We start from the raw sequence: 11,465 nt of genomic DNA, 5'->3' as shown, positions 1-11,465 counted from the left end.
AAGTAACATACATATATAATAATACAAAAAAAAAGTACACACAGTAAATAGTAGTAGTAGCAAAAAAAAAAAAAAAAAAAGATTATATTTATATATAATTATTAAATAAAATATCCACAATACATCATATTATTCAATATATCACATTGATATTCAATTTATTATATTATTACTCAACATTGATTATTCATACAAATCAATACAAAAATAGATCAGAATAAACTGTACATTTTTAGGATAAAACAGTAATAAAAACAATAAAAATCAGTATATTTATAATGATTAATTTATAATCATTTAGATGTGTGTGTGTGTGTGTGTGTGTGTGTGTGTGTGTCTGTCTATTATATATCTAGTTTAGATAGCTTGTCAAATATGGTGTTGGGATTTTGAATGTAAACAAGTGTTCTGGAATGTGCTGTCATAGAAACAGAAGAACGCAGCATTAAAAGTAGAAGACAGTTCAGAATCTCCTCATTGCGTCTTCTCATTGCAGTTGGTAATAGTAGTGTTCCCAGTGAATTCTGTTATTATGGCATTGAAAAGAAAGCGTTGTTCTCAAGACACTCAAGTGTATGATTTACATACTCGTACACCTCCAACATCCAGCGCCAATGTGGCTGAGAACCATTCACCTGTTGGTGTTGGTGAGGAGATTGAGATACAAGTGAGAAAGAAGAGGAGGTGGGAGAGTTTTGAAAAGCCGGTCTCCCTTTACGCTGAGGGTAAATCCAGTCACTGTTTGTCAATCTGACCATGCTTTGTGTTCACTAGATCTCTGTACATGTACATATAGGCCCAGACAGATTCTGTGGACATGTTTTGCTATTTCTGCTGAGAATTTTGTTAAAAAAAGTCTGCAGATTTATGAGGAATGATTTTGAGAGTAAAGTAACTAAAAACCGAACACATACAATAAAAAAAATAACTTTATAAATTGTTTTAGGTTTGTAACACAAATCTAAGTAGAACCAACTGTTTGGTAATCAAAGTTTCTCATAATTTATCCACTAAAAGAGAAAACTTTACAACAATCTGTATTCTACATAAATCATTTAAATAATTGCAGATTATTAATAATATCACTGAAATATAAAATGGTATAAATATCAATATTCAATGGACTCAATAATGGGCATAAAATGTGTATGATTCAGATTTGTTGAGGGCAAATTATAAGCATTCACTATAAGAAATCCAATTCATGACTGTTTCTGATCTCTAAGATGAAGTGTGTCTTTACACTTTACATCAAAATACAAATCAATTTTATAAGCCATTATTATTATCATTAATGCATGTCTTACATCTCTAAATACAGATGACAACCAATGGATGACTTTTCTCAGTGGCCAAAAGAGAAAACGAAGTTGTCACAGCTCTCATGTGAACGATTTCCATCCTCATACACCTCCGATATCCATCACCAGCCTTCAGTCCACTGATGTTGCTGAGGAAAATGAGAGAAAGAGGAGAAGGACTGACAGTCCTGAAAAGCTGCTCTCCTGTAAAGTCCAGAAGTCCAGCAGCAGCTCTAGTCAGGAGGACCAGAATCCTGTTCAGATCCACAAGAAGAGTTCTGAAGGTAAATCTAGTGGTCATTTGAGAATGTGTGGCCTTCTCTTATGATCCTCTTCAGTATGAAGTAGAGTACATTACATTAAGTTCTGTAAATATAAATATATATTTTTAAAAAGCACTCTAAAAGTTTCAATCACTGTTTGCTGTATTTTGAAGTGTCCACCATATCAGTATTGTGCAGGTTCATTTTCACGATGTATTGAATTATTGAATATAGGCATATGTCTATTCCACCTCAAACATTACACACGTGTCTGTCAGTGCTTGACATTTCACATCAGCTGCAATTATTCATCTTTTAACAGGTGACATTCTGGACCAGTATGAACTCGGCAAGGAGATTGGAGAGGGAGGATTTGGCAGCGTCTATGAAGGGAAGCGCTTGGAGGATGGCCTTGAGGTGAACAATCCCTTTAACATATATTATGTTCACTTTTTAGTGCACTTGATGTGATTATAACAGAAGTGTTGTTTTGTTGAACAGGTGGCAGTAAAAATTGCCAGAAAGCCACCGAACATGAAATACATCAACATCGTATGTAGACTTAAACATGTAAAGGCACTGACAACAGTATATTTGGGGAAGCAACACCACCTAACTAATCTTTCTTCTAGGCTGGTCATCCTGAGCCCCTTCCTTTAGAGATCGGCCTGTTGATACTGGCTCATAGAGGCGGCAAGGTTCCAGAGATCATTGAGCTGCTGGACTGGCAGGACCAGCAGGATCGTTACATCATGATCCTGGAACGACCTTCACCATGTGTAGATCTGTTGGACTTCATAATGTCTCTCGGCTCCATCACTGAACGCCAGGCTCAAAAGATCATGGAGCAGGCAACAACAGCGGGTCTCATGTGCTGCAGACGTGGGGTATTTCACAGAGACATAAAGCTGGAGAACCTGCTGGTCAACACTGACACGCTGGAGGTCAAGCTAATTGACTTTGGCTGTGGAGCTCTTCTCCAGGAATCTGGCTATGACAGTTTCTGTGGTATGTATTAAACTTAACACCTGTAGTCTGTACTGTCAATTTGACCAATCATGTATTTTCATGTTACAGAGAAAACATGCTTTAGTGTTTCATGCTGAGACCAAATCTTGTTTCTTCAGGCACAAAGGAGTACTTCCCACCGGAGTACTACCTGGACGACGAATACCATGCAGAACCATCCACTGTATGGTCTTTAGGAGTTCTGTTATTCCTGCTGCTGTGTCAACGATTTCCTGAAGTCATGGACACGCAGAGGATCGATGATGGAAACTGGACTGAGCCTGGATTGTCAGAAGGTAAGACGTCATTCATCACATCATAGACGAGCAGTTGTAGTTTAAATCATACAAAATCATGGATTAAAACTAAGAGTTGGATATTGGATAATAGTGACAATGTTCTGATTCTAAAGGAGAGTAGAGTCAGATCTTATAGATGAATAAAATGACAGCAGATGTAAAGTTGAAGTTGATAATGTGTTTCTCTCACTTTTTCCCACCATCGTTATGCACAGAATGCTGTGACTTGATTCAAGCTCTCCTGCAGGAAAACCCAAGCCAGCGGATTTCTCTGGAAGAAATCATTCTCCATCAATGGTTTAAGGTACTGAACTGTAGATCAGCTTCTAATAATTAGGAAAATAGATTCTCCTATCATTTGTTTTTTTATTGTACATTTCAAATGTTTATTGTGACGAATCTGAATCAATAACCTTGATTTGGTGTGTGTCTGTATGTTTCAGGTCAAGGAATAAGCAATAAGGAATGTAGTGCAAATGGATGGGAAAGATTATTTGCACTACTGAGCACCACAGTTCCTGACGCTAAAAGTTACAGATTCAACAGGAGAGCCTAAAAAAAGACCCAGCAGCAACAAAAAATCCTAAAAAAAGGTCACAGCAACAACAGAAGATCCTGAAAAAAGATCAAGCCTCAAGAAAAGATCCTGAGAAGAGGGCACAGCTTTAACAATGAAAACATTTGTAAATAAAAACATGAATAAAATATAATTTGTCGCACCAGTCCTGTTTTCATCAAAAATACATCAAATCAGCCAAGATGCTGAAAAAGCAGACAGCAGTGAATGAAACACTTAAACACATCACTTGAACACCTAAACATCAGGACAGTTAAACACATATACACTCTCACACACACTTATAAACTGATGTGACTGTAACTGAGCAAGGTTTTGGGAAATGTAAACAAATTTAGTAATTAAAGCACAATGTAGAAAAAAGTAAGAAGAGGATTGTGCAGACACTCTCTCTCTCTCTCTCTCTCTCTCTCTCACAGACACACACACACACACACACACACAGAGGCTTGTACATATCTGTAAATTCAGACAGTATCAGTCAGAGGCCACTAGAGGACAGACACTAGCCATTCTGCTGGAAAAGCAAAGAAAATTGGTTCATTCCAGAACAAGTGTTGAAACCGCATAAGGCCTAAATGACCTTTAACCTTTGATCAGTTTTCCCTCAACACTCAGTTTTTGTAAATTATAAGCAGTGTGGAAAAAAAAGCTAGATTTACCCAGCGCTGAGAATGACCTAGACTCAGGGCCAGCCCAAGCCTGCAGGGGGCCCTAAGCAGGATTTTATTTGGGGCCCCCTTGGTGCAAACAATATGACAAATTATGGTCAATCCTTGATAATTCGCACACTATAAATTTAAAACACACATTATCGATTTTCAACTAATTTTATGTAAACATGGAAACATTTTATGTTTAGCCCTGGTTGATTTTTAATTAAAAAATATGTATTCCCACTATTTTTTCAACTGATCAGAATGCTCTGAGAGGTGAGCACAGACTCATCTGAGCACGTATGTAGAACATTAGTTATTTACTCATCTATTTAAGTTTTTTAATTCCACTAATATTTTTTGTCAAAATACCATCTACAAGACTTTGACAAGGTCTGTAAGAGTCAAATAAACGCAAGGCCCTTCTAATTAAATGTTCATGTCCTATTGATATCTTTATATATTTTGGCGGAGTTAAAAAGTTTGAGCACATAAGAAGTTGCACTGGCCGCGGGCACGCGCGAGCAATATAGCGAAGTGAAAGCGCGTCTGTAAGAAAGAAACTAGTGGCAAATTCGGGGGAGCTGGATGTCTGAAACACACAAATACATTGGCCCAGATTGGGATGAAGAAAGTGTCTGTATGCCTGAGATTTTTATCATTGCAATGGATGGCTCATCTGGCAGTGACGCTGGTGTATGTCTAATGATCTGCCATTACAGGAAGCGCCACCTGGTGGCGGCTGGGTGTACTGTAGCTAAAGCGGTTATCTGCTGCAGTCAGTGTGGAAAACTCATTAATTAAATCAAATCTTTTGTAAATTTAGGTAAATATCTTGGCACCTGAGTATGTATCGCGGTTAGAAATAACACTATACATGGGCATATATTTTGTCCCACCACTAATCCACAACTCAACAAACTAAAACGAAAGTCACACAATAATTTCAAGCACTCTTGGGGGCCCTCTGGTGGCCACGGGGCCCTAAGCAGCCGCTTAGTTCGCTTATGCTTTGGGCCGGCTCTGCCTAGACTTGACCTTTGAGTTTTAAAATCCAAGACACAATTAACAGATGTAAGACTGTGTCGCGGGACCAACGGCATTCAACTAAAATAAAGTGGACAGAGTTTGTCGGTCATCCTGCTTACAATCTCAAAACATCAACAATCACACTCTTACGTAACATCATTAACTGTGTCATACATATAGGCGTTATAACCTGATTAACTTAAGAAATAAACTAAGAAAATTTCCGTGTTTGTGTGTGTGTGTGTGTGTGTGTGTGTGTACAATTCTGAACGATATCTCAATATCTCAAGCATACAAACATCAGACAGCTTCTAGGCTTTTCGCACACTTAACCCTCTACCGCATGGTGTTGCCATATGGCAACATGATATTTGTGTTTATTACCCTGTCACTGTTTCTTTAAGACCAACATTGAATTGTTTTAGTTGGAAAGAGAAGACCTTAGTGTGGCCAATGATGTGCTTTGGTTAAGTTACATGACATGCAGTGTTTTTCTGTTTCGTGATTTCTGGCAGACTGGCGTTCATAGTGAGTAGTTGCTGAATGCAAATGTAAACTTCAATAAAGACAAAGCATCAACTCATGTCAGATCAACAAAGAAATCTGTAACATCACCTCCAGTAAGTTACGATGACATATTCACTACTCAATTTTTTTTTATCAATTAAGTTTTTTGTAAAGCGTTTAAATGTATGTGTTTCCAAGTGCCAACACTGTGGAATAGTGGAACGTGCAATATTGCAATGGGTTAGCCAGCTAGCAAGGTCAGCTGTGAACTTTTAAGTTGCAACAATAACAACATGAATGCTAGTAATATATTGTTGATTAGGTGTATGTTAATGACATTTGCATTATGGATAAAATCTAGTTTTAATGGCAATACTACTTTTGAATAGATATGAATACAGGGAACAGTGTATTAGCGAGCACCACCATGTTCAATGATAAGTGAACGATGAAAAGGACAGAACTGGCTCTTCCTGCAGATGAAAGTGAGGATGAGATTTTTTAGTGACCATGAGAATTTTTATGAGTTTTAGTGAGCATGAGAATGATGCAGACTGGAGATTTGGTAAGAGCAGTGATGGAGACAGTTCGAGTAAGTTAGCTCTGAGGCAGATAAGACAGGCGTAGTAAAGTTTAGTGTAATTTATAAACATTGTTAGCTAGTAGCTACTTTATTCTGATGTATCTGGATATACTAGACTTGTTATTTATTTGTTATAATATTTACTGGAGAAAATATTTATCTTTACTGTATGTTATATACGTGACAATAAAATATTAGCTTTTTAGTAATATTAATCAAAAAAATTAATAAATGAAAGCTATTGGAATATCAGCTATTGGAAAGTATGTATAAGGTGTCATTTATAAGTTAATAAAGTTAAAGCTTATAATACTGCAACACCAATTAAATTATTTCAAACAACAAAATTATTAATTATAAGGAAATTTTTTAATTTGACATTTGTAAGTTGGACCCACTGTTGGAATTACCTTAAAAAATCTATTTAAGCAATTTTAATGTCAATTTTGTTTATAGATCTATCATATTGCGCGCAGTAGAGGGTTAAAGTACAATCTGTTTTTAGCTCCTTACCCAAGGCTGAGTGTAATCTCTGCAGTCTCATTAAAACTGCTTTAAAATGGTACAATATACATCCAAACTGGCAGCTTACATACAAAGAAATTCACTTCAAAAGATAAAAAAGGCAAATAACTCAGGAAACAGTCGTTTCCAATCCTCCACTCAGAAGCTCTCCATGACCTCTGACCTGGCTGGTTAGATAAAATTCTTTGTAAGAAGTCTACATTGCTGTTTTCTCAGTTATTTGCCATGGTTCGAGATGAGACTAGAAAATTGAAGAATACTGAAGACGTCGATCAATGCTTGGAGTATGGATGGAAATTATACATCAAATATAAAGAAACAAGAGACAGATGGTAAGGGTGGATTCAGGAGAAAGTCAAAATAAGACAGGAAAATAAGACAAACAACATAAAAAGGTCTTTTAGTGGCGATACCTTCAATACTTCATTGACTATTTCAAATGCCAGTAGCGGATCTGCTGGTGCTCTTTATAGATAATTACAAACTTTGACATAGTTAATCAGTATGAGACAAAAATATTGAATAATACTCCAGTCTACACACTGGTCAAAAACTTCCAACTCATGTGTAATAGCAGCAAGAGCAGAGAGCTATTTTTTATATCATCACCTTGAATTTATAAGGTTGTATATGACATTTTTGTCAAAACTGAGTTATTCACATTTTCTTATTAAATGACAACTTATTTACATTATGGCATTTTATTTATAAATTCTCAACATTTTAAGGATTAGTATTTAGAAAGCAAAAAAAGGTTTATCTATAAAGTCGAACTCTAGCTTAACTCTATAAGGTTTTTTTCTCTTCTTCTTCATTCTTTTATATCACATTTTACCTATTATTATGTTTTTTTAATCATTTTATTATTTGTTTTTATTTTTATTTTACTTGTTTCTTTTTTTCTTGTTTATGTAAAGCACTTTGTATTGCCACTGTGTATGAAATGTGCCATATAAATAAACTTGCCTTGCCTTGAGCCAATCAGCATTTCCAATGCAAGCATAAGAGCCAATCAGGATCAGCTATCTTTGTCATTTCGCCGGACTGCTTTGTTGACAATGTAAAAGACCAGAATGAAACACAACATTAGAGTCGACTAAATAATGCAGCACCACATAAAATTGAGCAGAAACCTGAAACTGAAAATGTGTGTAAATATGATGATTTAGAGGCATTTTTGACATTGAGATGAAATGTTATACTTTACATTGTTGAAAAAGAGACAGTTATTGAAAAATTTTGTATTTTCTTTTCGGCTTTGTCCATTTATTAATCTGGGATTGCCACAGGCGTGCGCCCTACTTAATGATAGATGCGCACATCTACTTTAGTGAACAGAACCTGCATAGGCTGTGGATAACAGGTAATAAAGTTGTTAATAATAATCAGTTTGTGGCACAGAGTGATTGTTTGGGAGCCGCGCACAAAATATGAACAGCACTTAGCAGTGAAAATGAAAACGAAAGTGTGCACATCATTTAATCATATCGCATTTTAGAGTTATGATTGCGACAAGCATTTGATATGTTTTTTCTTTTATAGCGAACACACAGTTGTGTTCACAGTTGTGAAAATAAATGTTTACAGTGTCAGTATAACTACTCTAGTCTGTATAATGTTGATTTTACCAGTGAATAAATGGTCTAATAATGTTGTCAAGGACAGATTGCAAGCATAGGCCTATAGCTCAAACATAATTCAACATCAGAATTATTATAAGTAGAATAGAAATCTTTATAGATACTAGTAGTTGTTTTACCACGTTTGATAAAAAAAACAATAATAATTGCAGACTCATATTAATCTTTATTTTACATCTACAGAATCGTGAGAAAATCGAGAACTTTATTTTAAGCTAAAAAAATCGTGATTCTCATTTTAGCCAAAATCATGCAGCTCAAATTCTCACGATCTCTCAAATATGCACTGCTCACGCATAAGTTTTCTTGCTCTCAGTACACTGCTCTCTCAGTGAGATTATATGCAAACTCACAATTTGTGTCTTGTGTTCCCTCTTCCTTTCAAGCTTTTTGATATGAATTATATTAGTACACTATTTATTAACAACAACCAAAATGCTAAAATAGACAGAAAATAATTTTTAATCTAATAAACCATAACATTGTTGGCTATATGTTATATGATGAGATATTTCAAATAAAAAGCACTTAGACAAAAATACGCAAGCAGAAATGTAACTAATAGAAACACTTGCTAAGGTATTATAGCCTACTGTACTCTTCACTCTTCAAATAAATCTCATTATCAATCACATTTTTTTTATGGCAACTAAAATAAAGTGGACTACTGTCTGTTGTCTTCCACATTGTTGATGAGATTGTGGAGGACATTTTCCCTGCCATCATCTTCATTTTGAGAAGAAGCTGTTCCACAGGGCCCCTGAACACACATATTGTCATTAAGTACTTTAATTACTCTGTTGTGGTAATATTATAGTTGCTATAGTTACACAACAAGTGTAATATAAACAAATGATCCAGTGCTGTAGTTTTTTTTACAATATGGGGTAGATTGTACAACAATTCACCACTTTACTGTAGTAAAACTACACTTTATATTTAATTTTATGAGTTCACTATTCTTAATACGACAGTATGCTTAAGCATTTATTGTAAATGCTAGCCTAAAACATAGGCAGTATACATTACACTCAAAAACACTAGTATTTATCATAGAATTTATCTTAACCTGTAAGTAAATAGTGTAGCTATATATAAACCATATAAAAATTTTTGGGATAACAATTAAATAGGAGGATCTCTGGAGAGCAACAGAACGAAAGGAAGAGGAAACACAAGGCACAGATTGTGAGTCTGCATTATCTGACGGAGCGAGAGCAGGTCGTTAGCACGTGAGCAGCCCAGCCAGTGTTGAGTGAACGCGAGGAGTTTTGTCCACAGAGGAAACCGGCACGTTCTTTCACCTGATTACATGAATGAGCTTATGACATTTGTCAGTGAAATAACGCCATGCACTAACGTCCGTCTCGCGAATGCACTGTCTTATGCCATTTTTATCTATTTTCCGCTGCGCGTACTGCGAACCTGACTGAGCCAATAGCCCCGGACCTTGAGCTCAGAAGCTGAAATCATTCCGCGTTCAAAGTAAAAAGGTCCAATAGCCAGAGGGATATTAATGACAGCACGCGCATATATTCTCTAGCCACGAACAGAAAATAGAACTGTGGTATTTTTTATTTGTTAATGTCTTGCTGGCGAAAAGTGTGTTGTAACGCACGCGTTACTGAACATGTACCGAGCAAAATATTACTGAAAATGTATTAGTAATGCCTTAAACTACTGCGTTACAGGAAAATGTAATACATTACTGTAATACATTACTTTTGTAACCCATTACTCCCAACACTGGTACTGGAAATGCCTGGTTGTTGTAGTTGTTATCTAAAAGAGCGAAGTAAAAGCGAGAGCAGTCGAGCCAGCCTGTGTGTCATCTTATTCTTTATGGAATGTTCATTATCTACACGGATATAATACTTTTAGAGGCATATAGATCTCTGTTTTATCTGTTTTCTTTTTAAGCAGTGCTTTAGCCTATATGTTCATTTCTATGGCCTAAAATTACATATTGAGGGGTTGGTCCTCTAATAGCACTTTATATTGAGAAAGCTATGTTCATCATGCTCACTTCGTTATGCAGTGAACCACTTGAATTTAAAGTCAATAAAATAATGGCAACAATAAGAAAAGAAAACAAACGGCATCTTGTCATGGCATATATAGGCTTGTTTTGTCTAATATCAATATACCCAAGCTATTCACAGATATTGCCAGATAATCACTGTACCTCACCCATACTTTAAACAGACTGAGGGGGCTTTCACACCTAGACTTTTGTTTTGGAACCTGTCTAACTTGCCCAGTTAGCGCTGTTCATTTGGCATATTTGAATGCAGCAATCACGCTTGGATCAATGGCTTAGAAATTGCTTGAATGAGGTGGTCTCGGCTCGATTGAAAAAAAATCTGGAGCGGATCGATTGTAGTGAGAAAGCGATATAATCCGAGCCCGGTTATATCACATTGTTTTATGGATATGTAAAAGGCATACGGCTACATGAAGAGAGAATTATGAGTAGGGCGGGAGGTCATTCATCTGCAAAATAAACCATGAAACTTTGACCAATGTGAGGAGAGTTTACTCACATGTGACTTGTTTTAGCTCTTTTGGTCTGTTTAGAAACTTTGCAGTTTTAAAGCGAACCGCACCAAGAGCAAAGAGCAACAATATAACAATTGTAATGTCTGTTTTTGAACAACTGAATCGATTCACAGGTGTGAAAGCACCCTCAGATCATTTGTGATTCTGACTGTCATCCTTTCTTGCATTGTCTTGAGCCTTCCCGCTGCCAATTATATATTGTTAGTAGCCTGCATTGGTCACAGTCATAATGCTAAATCATATTGCTTTCTAATGGATGTAAAATGCTCTGCACTTCATTTAGTCAATTTACAATTAAAAGTTTTAAATGTATAGTTATTTAGGTGAAAGTAACTAAAAAGTAATATAAGAGTCATGTAAAATATTACAATTCAGAGACAGTAATATTGTAAGGTAAAGGATTACTTTAAAATAACAGTAACAAGTAATGTGTAATGTGATAGTTTGGAAGTAACTTGCATAACACTGTTTGTTAGCATGGTTCTAGTTCGAATTAGCATGTTATTAGCATGATTTAA

General features: G+C 35.9%; 1 protein-coding gene across 1 annotated transcript; it reads left to right on the top strand.

The window, feature by feature from the left end:
- Positions 1-429: 429 nt before the first annotated feature.
- Positions 430-3,594, top strand: LOC141379084 (serine/threonine-protein kinase pim-2-like). Its single transcript, XM_073931702.1, has 8 exons — positions 430-725; positions 1,322-1,585; positions 1,887-1,981; positions 2,066-2,116; positions 2,197-2,572; positions 2,692-2,868; positions 3,087-3,175; positions 3,315-3,594. Exons 1-8 carry the CDS (start codon positions 533-535, stop codon positions 3,324-3,326), a joined length of 1,257 nt encoding a protein of 418 aa, XP_073787803.1. The 5' UTR covers positions 430-532; the 3' UTR covers positions 3,327-3,594.
- The last annotated feature ends 7,871 nt before the right edge of the window (positions 3,595-11,465 follow it).

This window comes from Danio rerio, chromosome 19 (assembly GCF_049306965.1).
Source record: "Danio rerio strain Tuebingen ecotype United States chromosome 19, GRCz12tu, whole genome shotgun sequence".
Taxonomy (NCBI): Eukaryota; Metazoa; Chordata; class Actinopteri; order Cypriniformes; family Danionidae; genus Danio; species Danio rerio.
The sequence above is the reverse complement of the archived record's forward strand: the minus strand, read 5'-3'. Positions and strand labels throughout refer to the sequence as shown.

Coding starts and splice junctions, on each gene's coding strand:
- LOC141379084 (XM_073931702.1), top strand. CDS start 533: ATGGCATTGAAAAGAAAGCGTTGTTCTCAAGACACTCAAGTGTATGAT. Junction 726..1,321: donor GGTCTCCCTTTACGCTGAGG/GTAAATCCAGTC, acceptor CTCTAAATACAG/ATGACAACCAATGGATGACT. Junction 1,982..2,065: donor GCTTGGAGGATGGCCTTGAG/GTGAACAATCCC, acceptor TTTGTTGAACAG/GTGGCAGTAAAAATTGCCAG.